The following is a 27063-nucleotide window of genomic DNA, read 5'->3' as shown; positions in this document are numbered from 1 at the left end:
TAAGCCTTGTGTTGGATTATTTTGGCCAATTGTGAGATTAGCAAGTAGATGAATACATTTAATGTAGGCTAAGCTATGGTGCTATGGTGTGCAGTAGGCTGGACATATTAATTCATTCTTACTTCTCCCCCCTTCATTAACCTGTACTTGGACCAAACTCAGGGATTCACCCTTGGTAGGTGAATACTCTACCACTTGAGTCACACTCAGTCTAAGAACTGTTGACTTGGTTTCAGTTACAACGGGCTTATCAGATATAATTCCATCATAAATTGAAGAGCATCTGTTATTTTCTTAGCCTTCTTTCCATTTTTCTATTCACTGTAATTCTTTTCCTTTTTATTTTTTTTTGGTCAGTTGGGGGGCTTGAACTCAAGGCCTGGGTGCTGTCCCTGAGCTTTTCCCCTCAAAGTTAGTGCTCTACTACTTTGAGCCACAGCGCCACTTTAATTGTTCTGGTGGTTAACTGGAGGTGAGTCTCATAGATGTTTCTCCCCAGGCTGGCTTCGAACTGTGACACTCAGATCTCAGCCTCCTGTGTGGACAGGATTACAGCTCCCAGCTTACTCTAATTCTTGTAGATAATAGCATGACACTGCCTCCTTTTTTACCCCCTTCTGATACACAAAAAAAAATAGTAAAGAAACAGCTCAGTACAAAAATCAGTGGGCTCTGAATAAGGATACTCCTATGAATGAAAATCAGAGACTTCATAGTACCTATTCTGATTATACTGGTATCTTTATTTCCTAGGGATAAATAACCTTCAGATAAGTAACCTTTATTTTACTAATATATATATGTATGGTTTTTGTTTTGTTTTTTTTAAAAAACTATTGTCTTGTTTATTATCACCTGTAAAGCCTGTTAAGCAAGGCCTTCATTCAATGGCATCTAGAACAAAATCTGAAGTGACAGGGAATGAGTGTGACAAAATTCCAATGTGCTTATTTCATGATAGGAAAGAGAATATTTCAAAACTGTAGGGACACTAACAGAAATGAAATCTAACTTGAGTGCAAAGACATAAAAATAAAGAATAAAATAAAAAGGAAGATAATGAGTTTATGTTTAGAGACTACAGTCAAGCATAAGAATATACTGTATAAACACCTAAACAAGCAGTTAATTATGGAAGAGGATAAAGAAAACTGAATAAAACATGAACAGAACTGTATACTACTGAATATCAAATCAAAATACTAGCACATACACAAAGTTGGTATTAAAAGAGACATTCAGAGCTAAATGGATTGCTCAAGTAAAACCTGCATGTTTTGAACAGTTTTTTTGAGGTGATAAACATAATTAAGTTTAAAAAAGAAAGACAAAATATAACAGAAGTAATTAGCATGGAAAAATAAGGGACGTAAATAAAGCTAGCTATTGAAATAGGAAGCTAAAGGAATCTGAGGAGAAAGTTGAATAATAGCTATATTTCTTCCCTACAATTAGGAGGAAAAAGAAGAAAGTTTAAATGTAAATCTGAAAAACAGAAGCAGTATAAAAAGTTAGTGATGATAGACACCAAGAAAGGGGAAATAATGTGAAGAAAGGAGGAAAGGAGGTAGGGAGAGAGTGAGGGAGTGAGGGAGGAAGGGAGGGAGAGAGGGAGAGAAGGAAAGATAGGAAGAAGGGAGGGAAGGAGGAAAGGAGAGAGGGAGGGAGGAAAGGAAGGAAGGAAAGGAGGGAGGAAGGAAGGATGGATTTGCTTAGCTACTGCAAAAGTACATATTACAGGGCATAATTCACAAATACACTTTTCTATAGCAACAATTAATTTGCATTCAAAAACTGAATAATCGTGTGTGTGTGTGTGTGTGTGTGTGTGTGTGTGTGTGTGTGTGTGTGTGTGTGTGTGTGAGAGAGAGATCAGGAAAGAAAACAGGAAAGCCACCTGTAAAAGTACACAGGTATTACCAGAATTAATAAAGCATACAAGAGAAAAATGAATACCAACAGAGCCAAAATGAAAATGTAAGCAACAAAACAGGCATATTTAAAAAGAATCTGGGTAAGTAGCAATTACAAAGCGAATTATTTTTCTATTCAACGGGACTAAAATTCTTCATAATCCTCTAATCCATTCCTACAATAAAAGCAGCTTAAATTCTAAACCATATTATCTATGAGCAATTATTTCACAAAAAAAATGCCTAAATATGCACTCAATTTTCGGAAATTTAAAGTGTGTTTCTTAGATACTGTTTACTCAATCAATACAATGTCTACAATAACCTGATTTTATGGATTTACCAATTATAGATGTAAAATATCTATTGTTAACACTTGACTCGGTTAAGAAATATCACACAATAAAATTCTGGTTCCCATATTTCAACCTTTGTAAGCTTTTACCATGTAAATTTTCAATAGTTTGATCTCAAGTGGCAAGGGGACTCCATAACCTAGTACTTGAATTAGCTGAAGCTCTAAAAAGTAATGACTACTTTCAATAAAGTGTCTTTAAATATACAACTTGAGCAAACACTTTGGAAGAACTCAGCCTACTTTTAAAAAAATATATATAAAAACCCACAGTACTATGAATACATCAATCTTGAAGTCATTTAAAATACTAATGACTGCTTTTTAAAACCTTTTTTTATTTTTTAAATTATCTTTAAGTAGTTGTACAAAGAAGTTCCCATTCTACAAAACAGTATATGAGTACAAAGTGTCTGACAACATTGTCACCCATCCCTTCTCTCACTTTTTTCTTTAATTGAAATTAGGTGATTACATAAATTTCACAGTATTGTGGAATAGTGATACTTAGAGTCACAAACACATTTTAACTTTCACAAAGCAAATTGTCATTATCATGGTCTATACATTTTGTGAATTCTATGAGCTTTGACAAAATTATTTTTTCCACATCAGGTAATGTTTACATGTCTTTCCTTTTGCTTAGTTTAAAACTTCTTTCTACTTGCCCATGTAATTGTAACCCCTCGGTACAGTATCTCCACAATAAAAAAAACTTCTTTCTAAACCTGTTGTCAATTTTTAAATGAAGCTTTAAAAATATTTACAGTGAGAGAATAGTATAAAATCTAAAAGCTGTCTAAGTGCTAAACTAACAATTTTAAGAAAATCTGTTGAAGGGAAAAGGAACCAAAGACAACTACAAAGATGAACACATCTTTAAAAATATGTTGTCAGAATCTCAAACTATTCGGTCCTCAAGGGAAAAAAAAAATCAAACTTCCAAAATCAAGGATTTCATCATTTTCAAGTGCTATGATTCATTTTATATACAAATTGACTAACATAGAGAAATATCTTTGCAAAGTGATAAGACATGCTCTATTAAGGCTTTATTGCTTTGAGGCCAAGTATAAGCCATAAAAGGAAACTGAAGTTCAATGTCATTTATTATGTTTCCCTCTTTCAAATACCTAAGAATAAACACTTTTGCTGCCTAATGCTATGTTTCGAATCATAAAGTAAATCAGTTAGGCATCTCAAATTCCTTAATAAAGGTAGTTTGACTTAACAGGAAAATTATTACTAACAATTTTTTTTCAACCTTCAGGGAAACAATTCACTAATCAAATCTAGAAACAAAGCAATACAGAGCAATAAAAAAAATTCTTTTTGAGATGTTCTTAATAAAAATATGCAATAGCAAAGAGCAAGCTGTAAAATAAGTTGATCCTGACCTTTAAGACAGATCTCTTTCCACTCAGGAAAGGCAATTCTTTTTCTTGAAATTTCTAGCAATTAATTTGGTACCATTTGATGAGCTAATTTATATTTAAAGGTACACACTAACAGAAAACTGAATTTAATATTTATTCAAAGTACAGTATTCTCTTTCACGTCCCTTTAATACAAAAACACTGGGGAAAAGGTAAAAAAAAGAAAAAAAGACATTACAACGCCACTGAAAAGAAGTTGGAGTTTGCTGCAGGCAAAACTAGTTTGGTGTACGGAGACTACCCATTGGTTCCAAGTGTTGCTAACTGACTGAAGGAATGTCTGCCAAACGTCACGAATTCCTTCCCGCACAGCCCCTACCTATCTCTTATTAGGCAGAACCAAACGAAAACAGATGGGCCAACACAAAAATGTGAAGACCGTGCAACTCAAAGAGCCCTGCTTTTTATCACCAGTTCCCATGAAAGTCGCCTTAGGAGCTTTACTTCCCTTCTTACTCAATCTCTTCTCAACTGCTCAAATTCCAACAAACCAAAAACACGCTGTTTTGTTTTGTTTTGTTTTGTTTTTTTCTTACCCCTACCTCTCCTTTCCCCTAACCCTTCCCACCTCCTTTTCCTTCCTAATGGGTCAGTTACAAGCAAAGTCTAGCGAAAAACTGCTTTCAGTTATGTGCTAAGCAACACTCAGGTGCTGAATTTCCGAAAAGAACACACTCCGACACACACACACACACACCCCCAAAAAAGACAACGAGAATGGTAAGGTTTGTTTCTAACTTCCAACACAAACGCACCCCTAAAGATTTGGGCAAACAGATCTCCCGACACGCACGCGATCAACACAAGAAACCAAAACATAAGCCCAGGCGGCAGCCATCTCAGGAACCAGCAAATCACTTTCGGCCGCGACCTTTCTTCCCACACAAAAAGTTGCCAAGTTCGGCAACTCGTCGTGTAGGGTCTACGTTCCAGAGAAGTAAAACTTGGGGACCGGAGGCCGAACAAAGGCAGCTTTCTCCGGACGGCCCCTACGTTTCCGTCCCACCTCCTTCTGACGACCTCTTACAAAAACACAAACCCCAGAGTCCAGATGGTAGCCAGGAGGGAATGAATCCGTTCCACTATTTAGCTCCGAAAACGCCATTCAGGGAAGGATTTAGGACAACTTGGGCAGAGCGGAGAAAGAAAGAAAGGACCCACGACCGAGCGGGGCTTTCCGGGGAGGCAGTCCGGAGGCTCGCGGACCTGGCGTGAGAATTACCTTTCGTCCGGACCCGCGTCTCAGGGCAGCTGCGTCGGGGCTCGGCGGGCCATGATTTCCTCCCTCGCTCGGTCCCCGGGAGCCAGCCGAGTGTCTGCGTCGGGGGAGGGCGGATGTGGGGCGGCCTCCCGCGGCCCGGGAGTGGGTGGCGGCTGCGGCGGGGGGCCCGGGGTGCGGGCCGGCTTCCTGGTACCGACTTTGGCCGGAGTTTCCCAGCCCCAGCTAGGTTCTCCGTCGAAGGAGGGGAGGGGGGAACAACTTTTCACTCGTGACACCGCCCGGAATTGCCGTGCGAAACTCACTTCCTGCCTTGGCGAAAAGCAGGATCCAGCTCGGGCCAGGGGAACCCGGAAAACCAGCTCGGCGCGCGCCGCCGGGGGGAGGGGACGCGAGCCGAGCCCAGCGGGGCCGGGCCGGACCGAGGGGGGCGTCGGCCGCCAGCCGCGGGCTCGGGGCCACCGGCGGGCCGCGCCGCGCACACCCGACGGCGGCCCAACGCGGCCGGCGGGGGCGAGGACGCGGCCGGGGCGCTCGGCGAGCCTGGGCCGCGCTAGGCCGCCTCCGCCTCGCCGCCACCCCCCGAGCCGGGCGGCGGGGTTATTGTCTCGGAGGCGCCTGCCGCGCCCTGCGCCCGCGTCGCGCCGGAGCCCGGGTAACCGAGGAGCCGGGCGGGCTCGGCGTCGGCCCCCTCTCCGGGCCGTCGATCGGTCCTTCCGTCTGTCCTTCCGTCCCTCTTCTCCGCCTTCTCCACTCGCCCGAGAGCCCTCTCGGCTCCCGCTCCCGTTTTCCCGCCGCCGTCCCTCCGCTCCCCTTTCTCGCCTTCCTCCCCGGCGTCCGAGGCTCCCCGGTGAGGCGCGGGCGGCAGGGGCCGGCGGCAGCCCGGTCTCCTCACGGGGCCGCGGCAGGGGGCGAGGCTGCGTCCCCCCACGCCGCCGCGCCGCCTTCACTCGAGTGAGAGACCGCGAGGGGAGGCGAGGAGGGAGGGAGGGAAGGAGGGAGAGAAAAGAGGCGGACCGGGGCAGGGGCGGGGGGAGTCACCGCCTCGCAGACCGCGGCGGCTGCGGCGCCACCGCCCCGGCGGCGGAGGGGAGGGGGCGGGGCTGCCTCCCGCCGCCTGCGCCCCCGCCGCCTGCGGCCGGGCCCAGGGGCGGCGCGAGCCGGGCTGCGCGCGCGGGGGCGGCGCGGGCCGACGTCGGCGGCGGGCCGGGGGCCGCGCGGGAGGCGCCGCCGCCCTCGGCCCCGCGGGCGACCCCGGCCGCGCTCCCGTAGCCGCGACCCCCGGCGGCCTCCGCGCGCCCAAAGCCTAGTGGACGGGGACCCCCACCAGGCCTCCGCCGCCCACCGGCCTCCCGAGTTTCTTTGTACGGCTACGATCGGTGCCCGGGGGTGGCTCGAGCCCCGTTCCGATTTACAGGCAGCAGGTATCTGTTTTCAGCCGCTGCGCTGCGACATCCTCCGCAACCTCAGGTCGCAGGAAACCACCGCGGCGGCTCGGCGGAGCTTCCCACGCCCGCCCGCAGCCCGGGCTCCCCGAAGGCTCGGCCTCACCCCGGCCGCGAGACAAAGCTGGCGCGGGGAAGGGGAAAAATGGCCCGCGAAGCTGCCTCCCGGTAGCGCCTTTGTTCGAGGAAACACGGGGTGCACGCGGAATGCGACCACGTAGGCGCCGGGCCCCGGCCCTTGGCGGCTGCAGTTGTTGAATTGCGCTGGCCCGGATCGTTCCGCCTGGCAGGGTTTGCGTTTATTGCAGGGAGAGACTCTTTAAGCATTCTGTCAACACATATGGCATCGAAAGCCTCAACCATAACATTGCACAGTTTTCACACTTGCTGCTTTAAATATGCTAACAAGACGTCCTTGTGTTACCCGGAGAAGGAAGGAAGTAGAGAGCAAACCATCCTACACGCACGCACACTCGGCTGTACTTAACTGGGTACAGCGAGGGTGATTAGCCTCTGGGTCCCTGAAGTCACTGGTTTAGTTCTTCCATCTGTACCCCAGAGATAAATGTATTCCCAAATTTGAATAGAGCGCTGTATGCCCTACAAGAGAGCTTGTATCCAAAGGAAAAAAAAAAAAAACCAAAGTCCATCAAAGAATGATACCAAAGTGAGTTCTTTGCTATGACAAACACTTGAAATAACTCCAAAGACAGTCCCTTTGAATAGAAGTAAGCATCTTAGCCACTTACGGAATCAGCACAGGTTTAAGTTCCTTAGTAAACAGCAGAATATTTACAAGAATACCGAAGAGCTTGGAAATGGCAGATAGCCATACTGGTAATACACAGATGGATATCTAATTTATGTGACTATGAATGGGAACCACTGCACACACAAACATCCTAAACCTAGAGTATTGTACTGGCCGTTTTTAATAGTCACGAGCAAGGTTTCTTAGTCCACTGTTTTGAGTCTGACCAGAATCCGGTGGCATGACTCTAAACTCAAAAGGTTGTTGTCTTTAAGCATTCCATGAAGAAGCATGTTCCAAACCAGTGGAAAACCAGCTGGATCCTGCTATTCCAGTGTTACATCTTGTCTCAGGTTAATTTTAAACCGTATTAATGTTTTTTTGTAATTCCGTGCAAGAGAACTTACCTAGCACACACAAGGCCTTGGGTTTGATACCCAGCACCACAAAAAAAAAAAAAAAAAGTACTGTACTATACATTCAAATAAATCTAAACCTTCCCTCCAAACCACAATAAGTAGAACCAGACAACATCTGCAGGCAAAAATCTTGCTTTGGTCCTAGCCTCTCTTAAGTTTAAATTCATACCCAGGGCCAATCTTGGAATCTTTCAGGCTAGAAAAGTCCCTATAATCAAAACCCCATCTCTACCATTCACCATTCAGGCTTTATCCCTCAGAGTTTATTTCTCAAGCACCAAATCATAATCCTGGGAAAGGCAGTGTTTTAAGCCTTACTATTCATTCATACCTAATTCATCACATTGTTTCCCTAAAACAGCTTTTGAAAAATAGAAATAACATATGCTGAATCTGAATAGATAGGAGAGGGAAATGTATCTCAATTCCTTGGAGCAGCATATGGAAAATAGAGCAATACTGGAATATAATGATCATCATTTGATTGTTAAATAAGTCCTGCTTACTCATGCTGTAAAAAATGTATCGCAAAACAGTAGCTTTAAGAGATTGGAAGCCAAGTTATACTTGTCAATAGCCATCTACATTATCAACTCGTTCTTTAAAATCATCCGTTTATAAAGTATCTTCCCAGAAATTCTGTATCTGTAAAATTAGGAACTATTTGATCAGGATATTCAGTAATCAGAGATAATGATTCATCTTTGTTATTCATCACTGACTCTAATTCTAAATCATATGAGCAGCACACACAGAAATAGCCAAATCTTCCATTTGGACTTTCTTACAAGGCATTCCTGTTTCATGCTTTTACAAATTCGTTTCCTTTGATAATCCTCCCACAGGATCTTGAACTAAAGATGGATGGACTTTTCATTTATAATTAAACAGAGAACTAAAACCCCACCTTTAACAAGACTGCCTAGCTGTGATTCTGAAATGATTAAATGAATTCCAGGACCACCTTAGAGAGTAAGCTAATGTATTTGAGGGTAAAGCATCATCTTTGCATTCCATTTCTCTGAGATTCTCTGTAAAGGGCCTGAAATACTTCTTTGGGATTCCCACTCCCAAAGCTAGAGTTCAAGAAAGAAATACTGTCTGCTAGAGATAAGCGACATTATCTCACGACAGCCTGAAGGCCTTAAGCATTCCATGGAATCCACAAGGCATCCAAAAAGAGCTCAAAGAAAAAGTATGTGTACTGTTTTCAAAAGGACTCCCTGTCAGAGCAACCAAGCACAAGCACTGGGAAGGCCAACAAAGCACAGGGCAAGGGAAAGGTTGAAATCATTATTCTTTTCTCATTTTCCTAGCCCCCATCAAAGAATTACTTGTCTAAAACCATGCTTTTGTCAGTTTCAGTGTTTAGGAAAAAGGAATCTTTGGGCTAGCAAAGACTTAGATTGAAAACATTAAATGAACTAGGTCAAAACGCGCTGCCACGTGTTTTTTATTAAGCATTTGACTTCTCCATTTTCACTTCCATCTTAGCTTCTTGATAAAGGGCAGAAGGTCAAGGGGACCAGTCTGGAAGAAGGGATTATTGGATTCAAAAGAGGCAGGACATTTTATGATATTATACTATCTGGGGGATGAAACTGCCCCTCCCATAACACCTTTCTACCTTTCAAGCTTATTTTCAATAATATTTTATGAATTACATGAAAGATTTGCCTCTATTTGTGAAAGGCTTTCTGAAAAGTTTTGAAGTACTTTTTTTTTGAGGGGGGTGAGTGTGTGTGTGTTTGTGTGTGTGTGTGTTGATCCTGGGGCTTAAACTCAAGGCCTATGCTTAGTAGCTGCACTTTTTTGCTCAAGGCTATCACTTTACTACTTGGGCCACAGCTCTACTTCCAGCTATTGATAGTTAATTGGAGATAAGAGTTTCATGGACGTTCTTGCCTCTTGATCCTCTGATCTCAGCCTCTGATTTCAGGCATGAACCTCCAGCATCTTACAAGTAGTACCAAGCCTCTATGCCATATTTTTCTTATACATGCACAACTATGAGAAAGTTCATAAATTAGGCATGGTAAGAGACTAAAAACAGTAGTGAATAAAATGGAAGAATTACGACAATATACTATAATAAAAGTTATGTGGATATCTTACTGTTAAAAATATTTTATTGTACTATCCTTTCCCTTCTTATAATGGTGCCTATATAATGAAATAAATGATATGACATAGCATTAATCTATTACATAAAATATCCTGATCACAGGCACTGCAATACCATGACAATCTCTTAACTGGGTCAGCTCCAGAGGACTAGTGGGTGGATAATATATACAGTGTGAATACACTGGACAGGGATGATTCACATCCCAGACAGTACTGAGCAGAACAGCATGAGCTCCCATCATACTGCTCCCCAGAACAGCATGCCATTGAAAGCTTGTGAATTGTTCATTTCTGGACTTTTTCATGCAATATTTTCACACCATGGTTGACTATAGGTAATTGAAATTCTGGAACATGAAACTGTGAATAAAAGGAAACTACCAAACAGGCTTGATAATATTTTTTTTCTATCCTAACCATGTTGTACCCTATCAAAGTTAAATTTATGTTTAGATGAATTAAGAAATGTTTAAATGTGTGGAGGAAATCCACAATGCCCAATGATTATGTTGTGTGTCTTCTGAAACAAGGCTGCTGGTATGAGCAACAGGGCTGTTGATGGTCTTGGGCAAGAACATTTGCAAAAATAAATTTGAGCTTCTTCATCTCCAGATTGGGGACTAAAATACTAACTGCTTCACAGATCACTGGGAAAACTAAATGGAACAATGTTAGTAAAGTGCTCAGCACATTACTTGGCAGAGTTAAAAGTGGGAACTATTATTAGCAGTGTACTTTCAAATGAACTATAATGCGACTATGTAGCCATCACTGGGAAGGCCACCACAAGTCATCCAAACTAGACCAGTTTGAAAGTGAAAGCAGCACTAGTAAATAAGAGTTACATTGGGGCAACAAATGTAAAACCAGACCTGTTTTGGACCAACTGGGGCAAATGGTCACCCTAATAATTTCCATCGCCATTGCCTTATTCTGGCCCACTTCCCTTCTCTAGCCCTTCCCAGTATGAATCATCATCTATTTCTATCATATTTTAATGTGCACCCTCTTTCTATATCATCGCAACATCAGCAAAGCAAGGTCAAATGCTGATACTCATTGCTCTTCAGTTCAAGCTTTTATTTAGAAATATGTGTGCACATTGAAAGTGGTGCTGTGGCTCAAGAGGTAGAGTGCTAGCCTTGAGCTGAAGAGCTGAGGGACAGCGCCCAGGCCAAGTTCAAGCCCCACAACTGATGAAAGAAAAGAAAGAAAGAAAGAAAGAAAGAAAGAAAGGAAGAAAGGAAGGAAGGAAGGAAGGAAGGAAGGAAGGAAGGAAAGAGAGAGAAGGGAAGGAAGGAAGGAAGGAAAGTAAGAAAAGAGAGAGAGAAAGGAAGGAAAAGAAAAAAACATTAAAAAATTTTAGAAATATTTGTGCACAGATCTGGGTGTAGTGACCTGTGCCTATTATCCCAGCATTCAGAAGGCTAAAGCAGGAGGATCGTGAGTTTAGGTCCAGCCCAAGCTATATAGTGAATCTGAGATTAATCTGGGCTATGTGGCAAGACTGTCTCAAAAAAAAAAAAGTTTTATGTTACATATTTTCTCTCATTGAGTAACAAAATTACTCTTTTCCTACTAACTTAAATTTATACTTCATGAAGTAAATATTTTTTCATAGCATTTTATTTATTTTCTGCTAGTACTTGATCCAAGGCCTCAAAATTACTTAGCTTGCTTGCTTATGGCTGGTGCTCTACCATTTGAGCCATGACTCTAGACCTAGCATTTTATTCTTCAAAACTACTTAGCATTAAAAACATCAGGGGCTGGGGGTCTACTCAGTGGAAGAGCGCCTGCCTGGCCAGCACAAGGCCCTGAGTTCGGTCCTCAGCTCTGGAAAAAAAAAAAAAAAGCTGTAAAAGACCAAAAAAAAAAAAAAAAAAAACCAAGGCAACTGCACACTTAGCATTAAAAACATCATAAAAATAGCCAACACATAGTTATTAAAAAACATAATTTGAGATGTAGTAAGAGACTAAGTGCCCTGCTCTAAAATGTCAGCTATTTTACAAAAAAAAGTTAAGCATTGTGTCATTGCTATTTCAGAGCAAGAGTTAGCCATCTCTATATGTCAAAGCCATAATCATGCATAAATTCCACCTAAATCTGTTTTAATCAGTATTTGGAAAATTATATTCCTCAATAAGGTCTAAAATTATTCTGGCTGGGTGTGGTAGTACATGCCTGTAATTTCAACACTAGGAAATCCGAAGCAGAAGGATCCTGGGATCAAAGTTACCCTCACAAACTGCACAGCAAGAACCTGCCTTTAGATATACATATATATATAGATATACATATATCTATATATATATGTGTGTGTGTGTGTGTGTGTGTATATATATATATATATAATTGTGAATACTCTGTGTATGTGTGGGTGCGCGTGTCATTCAGATACCAGGGCTTGAACTCCAGACCTCATGCTCTTGCTCAGTTTTGGGTTTGTTTGTTGTTGTTTTTTTGTCAGTCATGGGGCTGTCCCTGAGCTTTTGTGCTCCACTACTTGAGCCACAACTCCATTTCTGTTTTTTTTCTTAAGCTGGTTAATTGGAGATAAGTCTCATGGACTTTCCTTCCTGGGCTGGCTTTGAACTGTGATCCTCAGATCTCAGCCTCCGGAATAGTTAGGATTACAGGCGTGAGCTACCAGCTCACCATTTACCCAGCAATTCATTCTTGATATTTTATTTCATTTACTTGCTTTCTGGCCACCCATCTACTTTATACCTCATAGATAAAGACTATTTCAGCTTCTCTAGTGATGGAGTCATAACCAATAAATTCCTTCTAATTCTTATGATCATCTCCAGAAAAGTTCAGAAATGGCCATTAGCATTCGTTAGTTGATGATCTTGGATAAATTATTTCATCTCTCCATGAAAAAGTTCAGACCTGTAAGTGGAAAAATAAATCTTATTTATCTTATTGGGTTACTATATCACATAAAATGACAGACATTAGAGGTCACAATAAATACTCTACAAAGAAAAGCTATCTCAGTGAAAGACCCCTTGCACAAATAATGTATGCTAATGAAAATGTCATAAAAAGAAATTATCTTCTTTTTTAACAACAGTAGGAAGATGATTCATTACTATTACCAGTAAGCTATAGTAAACCATCATAAATGTCTATTGACTTAGTAGCTCCATAGTATGTGTTATGATCTGATCTTTAAAGTATCCTCTAAAATCTAGTGTAATAAATGCTTGGGTGCCAGTAGCTAGACTGTTGGAAGGTGATTAGATCATGACAGCTCCAACTTCATCAATGAGTTAGCCTATTGATGATTTTATAACCAAATGGACTATTAGGAAGTAGGTAGAGCCCAGTTGGAGGAAGTAGCATTTAAAGGATATATCTGTCCTGAGCTCCTTCCTCCTTGTCTCTCTCTGCTTCCTAGGTGAGCTTCCTCAGTGCTCTCCACCATGATACGCCTCTACACAGGCCCAAAGCAATGGAGCCAGTCCACCATGAACCAAAACCTCTGAAACCATAAGCCAAATTTTGCTTCTTTGAGTTGCATATCTCAAGTATTTTGTCACAGTGATGAGAAGTGACTGCTGCATATATTTATTTAACTTGTAAGTCATCTAATTATGACTTTATACTGGAGAGTATGTTTAGATTAATGTTCAAATTTTATATCATTTTATATAAGGGATATGAGCAACTGTGGATTGGGGTATTTGCAGAGTATCTTAAAAGACATTAAGAGACAACTGCACTAAGCTCCTCAAAATTAGGGCTGGACAGATAAGGTAGTTGCACATCATTCTAGCAAACCAAGTGTTGGCATGTAATGGACTTAAAGCTCTGAAAGGAATGATTTCTCAAATTCTTTCCAATGTAAAGACTGATTTAGTCTTTAGAAAATCTATAACCTGGGATTGGAAGCATAGCTCAGTTTGTAGAGAGTTAGCCAAAGAGGGAAAATGTCAGGTACCAAGTTCAAGTCCCAGTTGCTGTCATCACACGTGATATAAAAGTTCAAGTTACTAATCCAGAGGCCAAGTGAATTATGGCTAATGGATTGGAGTTGTGATGGGACCAGAAAAGTCTGTGGGAAGATGCAAGGAGAGGAATACAGAAGTGACTGAACAAATAGGGAGTAGAGGAAGATAGTTTTGCTCGCACGCACATACCTTCTTGGATTTGCTTCCTGAAAATTGTAAAGATGACTAATAATTTTTTAAATAGGATCAAGTATAAGAAGAGAGAAAAAAATGAAGCTTAGCATCATTTTTTAAAAGATTAAAACATATCTAAAACCAGGAGCAGAAATTACACACACACACACATATCAGGTCTTGAGTTTAAACCCCAATTGTGACAATAAAATAAACTAATAAATAAAATAAAAATACTGAAGTTTATAGAAAATAATTTAAGAGCAGTGGTTGAAAGAGTCAAAAATCACTAAAAAGATCAAGCATAAGAAGAAAATGAGCTGGCTCATGCCTATAATCCTAACTACTCAGGAGGCTGAGATCTAAGGATTGAGGTTTAAAGCCAACCCGGAGAAGAAAGTCCATGAAGACTCTTACCTTCAATTAACCACCCAAAGCCAGAAGTGGAGCTGTGGCTCAAATGATAGAGCACTAACCTTGAGAAAAAAATCCTAAAAGCTGGAAAATGAGATTAGTTTCAATTTACTGTACATATGATAAGAAAAATTAAGTCAAAATATTAAAAGGAAAATGGCATGACATTAGTAGAAATAGGGATAATTTTTAATCTTTAATACAAAAAAAACCATAACAGGGCTGCAAATATAGCCTAATAATAGAGCACTTGCCTAGCATACCTCAGGCCCAGGATTCCATCCAGGGCACCATTAAATAAATACCTACATACATAAATAAATAAAACAGTAGCAGCTTTAGTTTAAAAGAAAGAGAACTGCTAGAGGCCATTCATTTCCTAAGTTGCCTGACTTCCCTGGGAAACAAAGGTCTTGCTGCTCAAGGAATGTCTTGTTAGATATAAATGAAGCAGAAGGCCACTCTGAAACTCCCCTGGACTGTCAAGTTCATGGCTGTCAGTGTTCTTTACACCCCAGGCAAGCAAGTTTCTGACTTCTAAGAGCTCAAACTTCAACAGCCAATAAAACAGCATGGACTGGCCTGTGTACAGTTCTTCCAAGCCCTTTATCCTTTTTACTTCTTCAACACATCCTTATTGAAGAATAAGTTATGATACCAGCTAATAGATAATCTTCTTGTTCAAGATCAAGGTAGGAACCCAGTCACCTGACTGTTGATTGTAAACACCAACTAATAAACTATTACGTCTGCTACTACTTTTTTTTTTTTTTTTGGGTCCGGTCGTGGGGCCTGAACTCTGGGCTTGGGCGCTGTCCCTCAGCTCTTCAGCTCAAGGCTAGCGCTCTACCACTTGAGCCACAGCACCACTTCCGGCTTTTTTCTTTTTGCTTATGTGGTGCTGAGGAATCGAACCCAGGGCCTCAGGCATGCAAGGCAAGCGCTCTACCACTGAGCCACCTTCCCAGCCCTGCTACTACTTTTAATACCTGCACCAATAGGGTTTTCACACAGATGTAAACTAACATTTTCACTTTCTTTTTTTAAAAATGGTCAGTGTATTTTATTTGCATGTATGGAAATAGAACAAGGATAACTGTTGGAGCTGTTTTAAGATGTGGATGAGGGAAAGTGATAGAGGGAGTGAGGCTGTGTAGGGTTCATTGTATTCATGTGTGTAAATGTTGCAATTAAATCCCCTTTGGAGGGAGGGAGGGAAGGAGGGAAAAGAGACAGAAAGGAAGGAAGGAAGGAAGGAAGGAAGAAAGGAAGGAAGGAAGGAAGGAAGAAAGGAAGGAAGGAAGGAAGGAAGGAAGGAAGGAAGGAAGGAAGGAAGGAAGGAAGGAAGGAAGGGAGACAGAGAGGGAGGGAAGGAAAGGAAGAAGGAATCGTGAACGTGATAGGACAATATTTTGTCTCTACCTTCCAAGTTATTGACAATGAATGTAGGTGTGGACTGTTTGGAGAAGAAGCGGGAAGGGCAAGAAGGAAAGACAATGACCAAGAATTAATAGCACTAAAATACATGGTATTTATGTGTGAAGGACACTCACTGAAAGCTATTGAACAGTAAAAGTTGGGGGATGGGGAAAGAGGGCAATAATTGAAGTTAATCTGACTAAATTGTAATAGATGCATGTATAAACTATTATAGTAAATGTACCCATGAAAAGTGAACAATGAAACTTGTTGAAGTTATTTTAAGAAGGGGAGGGTTGCTGGGCACTGGGAGTTCATGCCTATAATTTTAGCTACCCAGGAGGCTGAGCCCTGAGGATTGAGGTTCAGAGCCAACCAGGGAAGGAAAGTCTATGAGACTCTCATATTTCCAATTAACCACCAAAAGGCAGAAGTGAAGGTGTGGCTCAAGTGGTAGAGCACAAACCTTGAGAAAAGGAAAAAAAAAAAAAAAAAACCCTCAGGGATAGCACCGAGGCCCTGAGTTCAAGTTCAAGCTCCACAACCACCACAAACAACAACAAATAAGGAATGGAGGCAAGTTTGACCAAGATATACTGACCACTATACATAGGTATGGAAATGCTACAGTGAGCCCTTCCCCATGAACATATTAACAAAGCAATCTTTTAAAACATTATCTGCATTTCAAAGGACATGATTTCCTTCCTTCCTTCCTTCCTTCCTTCCTTCCTTCCTTCCTTCCTTCCTTCCTTCCTTCCTTCCTTCCTTCCTTCCTCCCTCCTTTCTTTCCTTCCTTCCTCCCTCCCATCCTCCCTCCCTTCCTCCCTCTCTCCCTCCTCTCTCTCTCTCTCTCTCTCTCTCTCTCTCTTTCTCTCTCCTCCTTCCTCTTTAAAAAATAGTACTAGGGTTTGAACTCAGACTCTTTGCTTGCTAGAAAGGCTACTCTACTTCTGAGCCACACCTCAAGCCCCTAAAATGCTTAAAAAAAAAAAAAAAAAAGAACAAAAACAGGGGCTGGGAAGGTGATTCAGTGGTAGAGCGCTTGCCTTGCATGCATGAGGCCCTGGGTTCGATTCCTCAGCAACACATAAGCAAAAAGAAAAAAAGTCGGAAGTGGTGCTGTGGCTCAAGTGGTAGAGCGCTAGCCTTGAGCTGAAGTGCTGAGGGACAGCGCCCAGGCCCAGAGTTCAGGTCCCATGACTGGACCCAAAACAAAACAAAACAAAACAAGAATTTAAATATGTAAGCATTTTCACTTCTTATCATCCGGGAATTTTTTCATAGTCCACAATCCTCTGTCAAATAAAACAAAAAAAGTTTTCATTTTTTCTTGAAATAGTTCCTGTTTCTTCAGCTTCCTCTTCTCCTTTAAAACAAAAGTGGTCTCTTTCTCTTCTATTCTTTCTTATTACTTTATCTCCATTTTAAAGACAATATGTATACATAAAGTTTGCAAAGTATTTAAAAAGAGGACAAAAATATTCTATCAGGCACAAACAGCTAAGAATAGAGTCCTGAAAATTGTGTTGTTGAAGTACCACAGTATAACTGTATGGAATAGATGATTTCAAGGCCTTTTATTCCAGAATATACTGTTCATTTTTTTTATTGCAGCAATAGTTGCAGAAATAATCTGTAGCGAGGGTAGATCTTTTTCTTTTTGATCTGCTAGGGTTGAGCTCTTGCTAGGCAGTCCACTCTGCCACTGAAGCTCCAGACAGCTCATTTTTGTTTTCGTTAGATAAGATCTTGTGTTTTTCTTTGTTGGGCCAACCTCAGATCTCGATCCTTCCTACCTATGCCGCATAAACTGCTGCGATCCAGGTGCATGCCCCATCTCAGCTTATTGATTGACCTAAGGTTTCAAAAACTTTTTGGCTGAGCTGGCCTTGATCCTTGATCTTCCTGCTCTCTGTCCCCTGAGTATCTGGACATGAATCATCATGTTCAGCCTAGTCCTCTTTATTCATCGGCTTGAATGAAAAATAAGCCATTCCAATTTGGTGCTTCACTAGCTTACCTTGAGATAAAGATATGCATTTTTTATTACTTAAAAAAACTTATTAGCATAGGTTAGTTATAAAAGGAGGTTTCATATTTTCATACATGTATTCAATGTATCCTAATAAAACTCATCCCCTCTGTATCTCTTTGTCTCTTCCCTCCCTTCTTAAAAAGAATCTCAACAGTTTCACTGCTCCATTTTCACACATGCCTATGGAGTGTTTCAACCATATTTACCTTCCTCCACCCTATGCACTCACCTTCCTCCCTTATATCTTTGAAATTAGGGATTTACACTCATGAGGCAGGCGCTCAACAACTTGAGCCATACCATGATCCTTCTTTTTCTTTTCTAAAGATATGCTTTTTCTCGTAACTTCGTTTATAATAACCATTTTTTCCAGTCCCGGGGCTTGAACTCAGGACCGGGGTGCTGTCCCTGGACTTCTTTGTGCTCAAGCCTCGCACTCTACCACTTGAGCCACAGTACCACTTTTTTCAGAGTAGTTTATTGGAGATAAGAGTCTCACAGACTTTCCTGCCCAGGCTGGCTTCAAACCATAATCCTCAGATCTCAACCTCCTGAGTACCTAAGATTGCAAGTGTGGCTAGCTCTGTCTTATTTAACCAAAAATCTAGAATCTTGTTGATAACTCTTCTTCAGACATGTGTAATGTAATATAAGAAAAGCAGAGTGTGTAAGTTACTCAATGCTTATTTTCAAAATAGATACTCTAAGATCTTGGTGTTCTACCTGTCTGATAATGTATTTAGGTCTCATTGATGCATCTCGGACCATAGTTTTATTTAGAATTATTTAGAATTATTACATAATTTCTATCCACAGACTCTACCTTTTACTGACACCACTTCATTTAACACCTTTTGCACTTAAAACTATGTAATAGCTCTAAAAGAAGGTATTATATATCTCATCTGTTGCTTCAAAAGAAGCGAAGAACTAGACTGTCAACCTGCTGTGTAATCCCTGCACAGACTACAACAGCTTTCAGTGGGAAGCCAGCCTCTGCCAAGAGCAAGGAAGAATTGCAGTTTAAACTCCACAGGGTCAAGTTCAACATTTGTTCCACTCACAGAACTCCCACTGACATCAATGAGAATTGTGTGGCAAGTAGAATTTCTCCCTCAGTTAAATGATTTGTACATGGTTTTCTAGTTGCTAGAACATATTACATAAAGAATAAATAAGGTAGTGGTAGGTATGTGGTATGTGGTAGTCCTTTTTTTTTTCCTTTCAAAGAATCATTCTCAGTGAGGTACTACTGGCTCATGCATGTAATCCTACCTACCTATTCAGGAGGCTAAGATCTGAGGATTATGTCTAGAAGCCAGCCTGGTGAGAAGAGCCTGCGAGACTCTTATCTCCAATATCTCCAATAAACTACCCCCCAAAATCACCCAAAGTGGAGCTGTGGCTCAAGTGGTAAAGCATGAGCCTTAGGCAAAAGAGCTCAGGGACAGTGCCCAGGCCCTAAGTTCAAGACCCAGAACCTTCACATACACACACACACACACACACACACACACACACACACACACACACAAAAGAAAGAATTATTCTCAATTTCAATAAAATTTTATCTACAGCTTTCTTATAGGATATAATTTATGAGGCAACTAAACCATTTTTCAGAGTCTGTGATAAGACTTTATCATTCCCACATTGATCTGTTTGTAATTGTTGAGATTTCTTTTGTTACCTGTGACATAAAGAGTACAACTGAATTCAGTAAATAGTCTTTGAACCCCTGAAAACATTACCTCATATACTATCTCATAAGTGACTGATCTGGATCACAGAGTTCTTGGGCTTATTAGACCAAAATATGTGAATCTTAATATCAATACCTCAAGTACCCCTAGATAAGTAAAAGTGGCTAAATAGGGAAAGTAAAGACATTGACACTTTTTATAATTATTGGAAGGCCAACCAAGCCATAATAGTGAAGCAATGAACACTATGATATAGTTTTATTGTTGCTAAGTAATATGAGACCATCAAAGTATTTTAATAAAGTCCTCATGATTTACAATTTACCCATTGCTTATGTGACTAATAATTTTTAAGGAACTTTGAGTTTGATATTGTTTTCTTATTTAATTAACATGATCACGTCAGGATATAATGTGCTAATTTATATCACAAGTGAATTATACCATTACCTAATAGCATACTTAAGGTGATCTTTAAATTTTATGATTTCAAAAGAAAATTTGAGTTTCTTAGAGCCAAGGAAATGATGTAGATTCAAAAATCTGGTGTATGTTTTGCTCAAACTTCAGAAACATTTTTAAAACAGAATGGATTGAAATTTCATTAGTTTTCTCTGAAAAGCTTTGGCACGATACATTCATATTTCAAATAGGAAGATGTTCCAGTTTTTCTGTTGCTCAGGAAAGTTTCAAAAAAAAAACAATCTGGGAAGGAAGAGAGCCAATAGAATCTGAAACAAAATGGAAAACAGAATAAACAAATAGACACTTCCAGTGTAACAACCCTTTCCTTGTTCTCAGCAAGCATTTCCCTGATGGCAACAGTTGTATATATCCTACTTTTCTAGAGAAGCTCTATTCATCATTCTCATTGTAACTGTTCTTTCATAGAAGCATAAAATAGCACCAATTACTATTTGTTAATGGTGTGTTCAGGAAAAATTCTGAGAAATTAAGCACCAAATATCACCATTATGTATGGAATGCCTATTACAGACCTAGTACCAGGCTGAGCATTTCACATATGGTATCTCATCAAATAATATAAGAAACATCCAATTACAAAGTTCTAGATAAATCTGTAAGGTATATGGTGATTGCCATATACCATAATTCCAGGAGGAATCAGGCAGTCTATGGGTTAATTCTGGGAATCAGAAAAGTCTTCACTGATTAGTAAACATAACACGGTGCCCATTTTGAGATAAACACCAGATGTGTACACCAGATGTATTCACAAATTCTTCTTGTTCCTCTCACCAAGAGGTGTAACCTATGAATCTTCTTGAACATAGGTTAACTTTGGATTCTGCTTTAGCCATAAGATCTAGAGTTAATGTCATCATATGACTCCTCAGGCCATAGCCTAACAGGCAATTCAGTTTCCACTGAGAGAGTTGTAATACTTGCTCTTGAAGATATCAGCAGCCTTGAGCAATTCACCTGCCTTAAGGTCACTATGTGTGAGAAAGGCCAAAATAACCCATATGGAAAGAGCTCACATGAAGAGACCACGACTGCCTGCAGACTGAGATAGAGAGAATTGCCCAGCCAGCCCTGGCTCTTCCATCCTGTCCTCCTCTCTATCCTCCCTTCCCCAATTGCTTCAGCCATCTTCCCAAGCAAGGCCTTCTCACATTTCAGGCTTAGATTAAATACGGGATATAATGATGTGATTAAAGACACTTAATCCAGTAAATTTTGGGATGATTTGCTACACAGCAATAGTAACTGTCACATAACAAATTTCGGTTTTTTAAATTCAAATATGCAGTGTGCTGGTAGCTCATGACTCTAATCCTAGCTAATCAGGAGGTTGAAATACAAGAATTGCAGTTGAAAGCTCCTAAGGCTCCTATCTCCAATTAATTAATTCCAATTAAAAAGATGGAAGTGGAAATGTGGCTCAGGTGGTAGAGCACTAGCTTTGAGCAAAAAAGTTCAGGGACAGTGCCCAGGCCCTGAGTTCAAGCCCCAGGATCAGCATCAAAAACAAAACAAAACAAAAAGCCCTTTGTTCTTAATTTCAATATAATTTAACCACTTGTCATTATACTACAATTTATTCTAAATAGCTTTGAAATAATAATGACATAATAATGGAATAATAATCTTAGTAAAAGGAAATAAGATTATCTTGAACAAGTAAGCTATGAGATAAAAGTCTGTAGTTCCTCTATACTTTATATATTTCTTTCAACTTGTATCTAGAATATATTCTATTAAGCTACAACCTTAATATAATTCTTTTGTTTATGTCTATTAGTTGTGTCTTTTGTCTTATTGTCTTAGTCATTAAACCCATTTGTTTTAATTCTTTCCTTTTAGTTCCAATTAGAGTCATTTGCTTCAGTTTGTTTTAAATTTTTGTAAACTGCTTTTTTTCAAACTTTGTTTAGGGGCTGGGAAGGTGGCTCAGTGGTAGAGTACTTGCCTTGCATGCCAGAGGCCCTGGGTTCAATTCCTCAGCACCACATAAACAAAAAGAAAGAAGCAGGAAGTGGCGCTGTGGCTCAAGTGGTAGAGGGCTAGCCTTGAGCTGAAGAGCTGAGGGACAGTGCCCAGGCCCAGAGTTCAGGCCCCACGACCAGACCCAAAAAAAAAAAAAAACGAACTTTGTTTAATTTGTGAACCATTTGTTTACTTGACATCATCAAACTATATAAAAGCTAGATTCAGAGAATGCTTTCTTCTTTTTACTACTCTGAGCCTTCCTTTTGAAATGGTCACTTTTATTACTTTTAGTTTTATTGCTAAATATTTTAAAATTTTTCATTTGCTTAAGTTCACTTAGAGACACATTAAGAAATGACTTTAGGTGGAACTACTACAGTAATTCTTAGGATTAAATATTACTCAGGACAGAGGTAGATTGAGGGAGAGTTCTTCTTTAGTTTTGCTTCCTATAAACCCCTTTAAAAAGAAGCAGTAGTTCTCTGTTTCTCTTTTTCATGGTCATTTGCTACATTTACTGGACAGTGCTCACCACTTTTTAAAACAGTTAGAAAATAGAATTCATAATATAATATATATTATATGCATATATCCATATATATGTTTTAAGAGGAAAATTAGTGACAACTATATACGAAAATATTGATGCTACTTCTTTATAGAGTATGATTTTAGATTATTTAATCTTAATTTTTATCTACTTTTTCTAAATGATGATATGCGTAATATTAAAAAAGAAATGTGTTTTCCTGACATAAAAATATAAAATAGTGCTGGGAGTATAGCTCTGTAGTAGAGTGCATTCCTAGAATGCATGATATCCTATGTTCCATCCTTTGTATTGCAGGAAAAACAAGAAAGAAAATAGTCATTTAAAAATGATAACTTAGGGCTGGGAAGGTGGCTCAGTGGTAGAGTGCTTGCCTTGCATGCATGAGGCCCTGGGTTTGATTCCTCAGCACCACATAAGCAGAAAAAGCCAGAAGTGGTACTGTGGCTAAAGTGGTAGAGCGCTAACCTTGAGCTGAAAAGTTGAGGGACAGCGCCCAGGCCCAGAGCTCAGGCCCCATGACTGGCAAAAAAATAAAAAATAAAAAAATAAAAATGATAACTTGAATATAGAATTATTGTTTAGTGAGTGTAGAACCAGCGTCTGTCATAACCAAAAGTTCTAAAAATGGGTAGGTGTGGTAATTTTACAGTCCTGTAAATGTACTTAATGCCTGTGAATTTTACACTTAAAATGTTTTAAATGGTAGTACATGTATTATAGTACTATATAATATTATAAAGTGTTACATAGTATTATATTTGGTGAGTGTTTCTCAAAGGCCCATGTGTTAAGGGGTGGGTTACCAGCTTGGGACACTATGGGAAAGATACTGGAAACTTAATAGGTGGGACCTAGTAGAAGGAAGAGATGTGCTGTTGAAGGGGATATTGGGACTCCAGCCCTCCACCCTCTCTGTCTCTCTTAGCTTTGGTTCCCACCATTACTAAACAAACAAATACACAGAATAATAACTATAAACTATTTCTTATTGAGAAGCTAAATAAACATTTTATGTACAATATGTCATTTTGTATTTTCAAAAGTCCATGAGATAAGTGTTAGCATTATTCCCACCTCTGGTTCTCAGCTCCACCCAGACCTGAGCTCCTCCCTGCCCTAGAGTGCCCACCCTATAGCTGGCCACTCCCTCTCTTCCCCCCAGATATGACTGCACACAGGACCTGCCCCAGAGCTACTCACCTGGATAGGGCAGATGCCATATTGCTCCCTCTTCAGGATATATGGTCCCTCTAAGAAACCTTATAATAATCTTTCTCCTGTGCCTGCCTGCCTCCCTCTGCATGGTCCCCTAGGATGGTCATGATGGATCCTAACAATAAGTACCATTATTATTTCCCTTTTAGACATAAGGAACTAAAGTAAAGAATGTTTAGGCAGTCTGTCAAGAACTACTTAGCAAGTATGTAGCACAATCAGGCCTTGACTCGAGTTCTGTTTTTGTTTGTTTGTTTTTTTGGGTCCGGTCATGGGGCCTGAACTCTAGGCCTGGGCACTGTCCCTCAGCTCTTCAGCTCAAGACTAGCACTCTACCACTTGAGTCACAGTGCCACTTCCGGCTTTTTTCTTTTTGCTTATGTGGTGCTGAAGAATCGAACCCAGGGCCCCTGGCATGCAAGGCAAGCGCTCTACCACTGAGCCATCTTCCCAGCCCCTCGAGTTCTGTTTGGCATAAAATCATTGCCCTTCACCACGTAGGTTCTAGCAGTCTGACCACATCAGCTCTAAGTTGCCATATAGGGATTATTACACAGCATTTCTGTGTAACAAAATTCTTTCATAACTTTCCAGTTATGAGTTTACTTAAGGAGTCTGTTGTGTTTACTTTTGAGTTTCTGTTGTGTTTTAAAAACTGATTACTAAGAGTTTCATAGAAATTATTCACATTCTTATTATTCATTTTATAATCATTCTAAATAATGAAAATTATGATCCATTTTCTTTGTTTTGGTTAGAGACCTTGTCAACAAGGAGTTGTACTTTACAATGCATTTTAAACACATTTTTCCAAGATGAAGCCAGCAGCTTTCTGGAAATACAGGAGAACAGAGTCATCCAATTATTGTTGTAAACAGAATTTGAGCATCTGCAGGGTCTGGAGAGTAGATTAGGGTTTGAATTGGGCCTGAGTTTAAAAAACATAGTTAACGTATTTTTTCTCCCAATTTGGATGTTTAAATTGAAATCTTTTAAAGTATACTCTTTATGTAAGTCCCACTGGTCCTCACACTCCATATTCTTAGGAATGTGTTTCTGGTTAAATGTTGGTAGAATTTTGATCCACTGAGGTCTTCAGGCATGCCTTAGAGGTCCTACAAGCATCCTGGGATCAACCCACTCCCTGAGATACTAGTGTGAGTTGAGATCCTGCAACGGATGTGGCGAACTTCTCCCTCCCTCTACTCTCCTTCCCCTCCCTTCCCTTCCCTTCTCCTTCTCCCTTCTAGCCCTTCTCCTCCCTCTCCCTCTCTCAATACTGGCTGTTTCCATTTGCATATCCTAGTAAAGCCCTCTTTTTGTCTTAGATACATTTCCAGATAGGTCTTCCATTTGTTTTGCTTTGATTTTTTGCTTTTGTTTTGCCTGAACTAGCTTCAGACTGTCATCCTCTTACTTATACTTCCTGTGTGGCCAACAGCATGGTCAACTTGTTTGTTGAAGTCTTACTAACTTTCTTCTCCAGATTGACCCAGATCCACCATCATCTTTTTTTTTTCTTTCAGTTGGCTTATATTAGTTATAGAGAGGGGGATTTTATTGTTATATCTCCACATATGTTTACTCTCTATAGTCTAATCAATTATATATATATATATATTTTTTTCTTGGTTGTGTGGCTTGAACTCTGGGCCTGAGCACTGTCCCTCAGTTCTTTAGCTCAAGGCGAGCACTCTACCACTTTAGCTACAGCGCCACTTCCGGTTTTCTGGTGGTTTATTGGAGATAAGAGTTTCATGGACTTTCTTGCCCCGGCTGGCTTTGAACTTCAATCCTCAGATCTCAGCCTCCTGAGTAGCTAGTTTTTTTCTTTTTTCTATCACACTCCCTGTCCCCCTTCCTCTACAAAATTTCATCCCCAACAGGTTTTTTTTGTTCCATTTCTGTGATCATCTGGATATCCAACAGTGGGAGATGCAGGAAGCTATCTAGGGTTTGAAGTACAGACGAGTAGCCACAAAGTGTAAAAGGGAAGAAAACAAAAAAAGAGGAAGCTTGCTTATAACAACATTGCAACGCATTGGTTTCATTTTCCCAAATAAAATATACTAATGAAATCATTTAAAATAAGGAATGATGTTTCTAGACTTATTAAAAACAAATGGAAATTGTGAACATTGAGAGATCACCACTGGAAGAAATATGAAAAGCAATTAAAATTATCAATATTAACCACACGGTTAGTATGAGGATGAGGAAGTAAAAATTGGTGCCAAGAATTTGTGCAGTCATGCAGAACTGAGCGTGCAAGTAACTCAGTTCATCAGAGTCAAATGAGGATAATGAAATAAGCCATTGGGATATATAAGGAATATATAAAAACTTGGAAGAACACACAGAAACCAAAACCTGGAAGTCTGACTTTCTTATAGACCAAAAGATTAACCATTGAGAATATTTCCCACAGCCCTAGTTAAGACTAAGGGATGTCCTTCATCAGTTTCTATTGCCCGTAAATATACAAATAAACAACACTAGATATTTCCTAATCTGAAAGCTACAAACTCACTAAAAGTCATGCACAGGCAATAACTGCATGTGACCCTTCTCCTTTTTCATGGAAGGAAACTGTAGCATAGAGATTCCAAAAGAGAGGCTAACTACCATGTCAGTCATCCTTCACATTAAAGTATACTTGTTAAAGCTTGGCACTGGTGGTTCATGCCTATAACTAGCTACTCAGGGGGCTGAAATCTGAGGACTGCTGTTCAAACCAGGTTGGGCATAAAAAGACTTATCTCATGAACTAAACAGCAAAAATCCAGCAGTGGAGCTGTGACTCAAGTGATATAGCATCAGCCTTGAGTGAAAAAAACAAGCAACACATGAGGCCTTTGTTCAAGTCCCAGTACTGGTATGAAAATTATTTAATTATGGGGCTGGGAAGGTGGCTCAGTGGTAGAGCACTTGCCTTGCATGCATGAGGCCCTGGGTTCGAGTCCTCAGCACCACATAAGCAAAAAGAAAAAAGCCGAAGTGGCGCTATGGCTCAAGTGGTAGAGCGCTAGCCTTGAGCTGAAGAGGTGAGGGACAGTGCCCAGGCCCAGAGTTCAGGCCCCACGACCAGACCCCCCCCCAAAAAATTATTTAATTAACTAATTAATGTAAGTGTTCATTGTAAATTACTTCTGGAGCTTTAACTCTGGGTCTGAATACAGTCCCTTAGCTTTTTCACTCAAGGTTGGCTCTCTAACACTAGAGTCACAGCAATACTTCTGGCTTTTTGCTGCTTAGTTGGAGACAAGAATCTCATGGACTTTTATGCCCAGGCTGGCTTTGAACAACAATCCTCAGATTTCAGTCTTTTGATTAGCTAGGATTACAGGCATGAGCCACATACAGCCCCCTATATCTTTATTTAAACTAGGGGTCTTCAACTTCAATTAGTTATACTGGGCCTGGATAATTCTCTATGGTGGGGGCTGATATTACCAGCATCTTATCT

General features: G+C 40.4%; 2 protein-coding genes across 11 annotated transcripts in view; one reads left to right on the top strand and one right to left on the bottom strand.

The window, feature by feature from the left end:
• Positions 1-5087, bottom strand: part of Erbin (erbb2 interacting protein) — a 125049-nt gene extending 119962 nt beyond the window's left edge. For 3 of the 10 annotated variants that reach the window (XM_042690778.1, XM_042690783.1, XM_042690784.1), the window contains exon 1: positions 4927-5057. The gene's annotated coding sequence lies outside the window, so the exon portion shown is untranslated. Of the gene's footprint in view, positions 1-4926 lie in introns of all 10 variants that reach the window. The other 7 variants (XM_042690788.1, XM_042690782.1, XM_042690787.1 and 4 more) reach the window with 7 other exon arrangements.
• Positions 4978-6589, top strand: LOC122117319 (uncharacterized protein DKFZp434B061-like). Its single transcript, XM_042691053.1, has 2 exons — positions 4978-5877; positions 5975-6589. Exons 1-2 carry the CDS (start codon positions 4978-4980, stop codon positions 6587-6589), a joined length of 1515 nt encoding a protein of 504 aa, XP_042546987.1.
• The last annotated feature ends 20474 nt before the right edge of the window (positions 6590-27063 follow it).

The sequence above is a fragment of the Dipodomys spectabilis genome, unplaced genomic scaffold, assembly GCF_019054845.1.
Source record: "Dipodomys spectabilis isolate Male_0828 unplaced genomic scaffold, ASM1905484v1 ptg000140l, whole genome shotgun sequence".
Classification (NCBI taxonomy): Eukaryota; Metazoa; Chordata; class Mammalia; order Rodentia; family Heteromyidae; genus Dipodomys; species Dipodomys spectabilis.
This window is presented reverse-complemented; position numbering and strand designations above follow the sequence as displayed.

Excerpts from the sequence above, each read along its gene's own strand:
- LOC122117319 (XM_042691053.1), top strand. The coding sequence starts at position 4,978 with ATGATTTCCTCCCTCGCTCGGTCCCCGGGAGCCAGCCGAGTGTCTGCG. Across the intron at positions 5,878-5,974 it reads GCCGCGCCGCCTTCACTCGA|ACCGCGGCGGCTGCGGCGCC; the intron begins GTGAGAGACCGC and ends ACCGCCTCGCAG.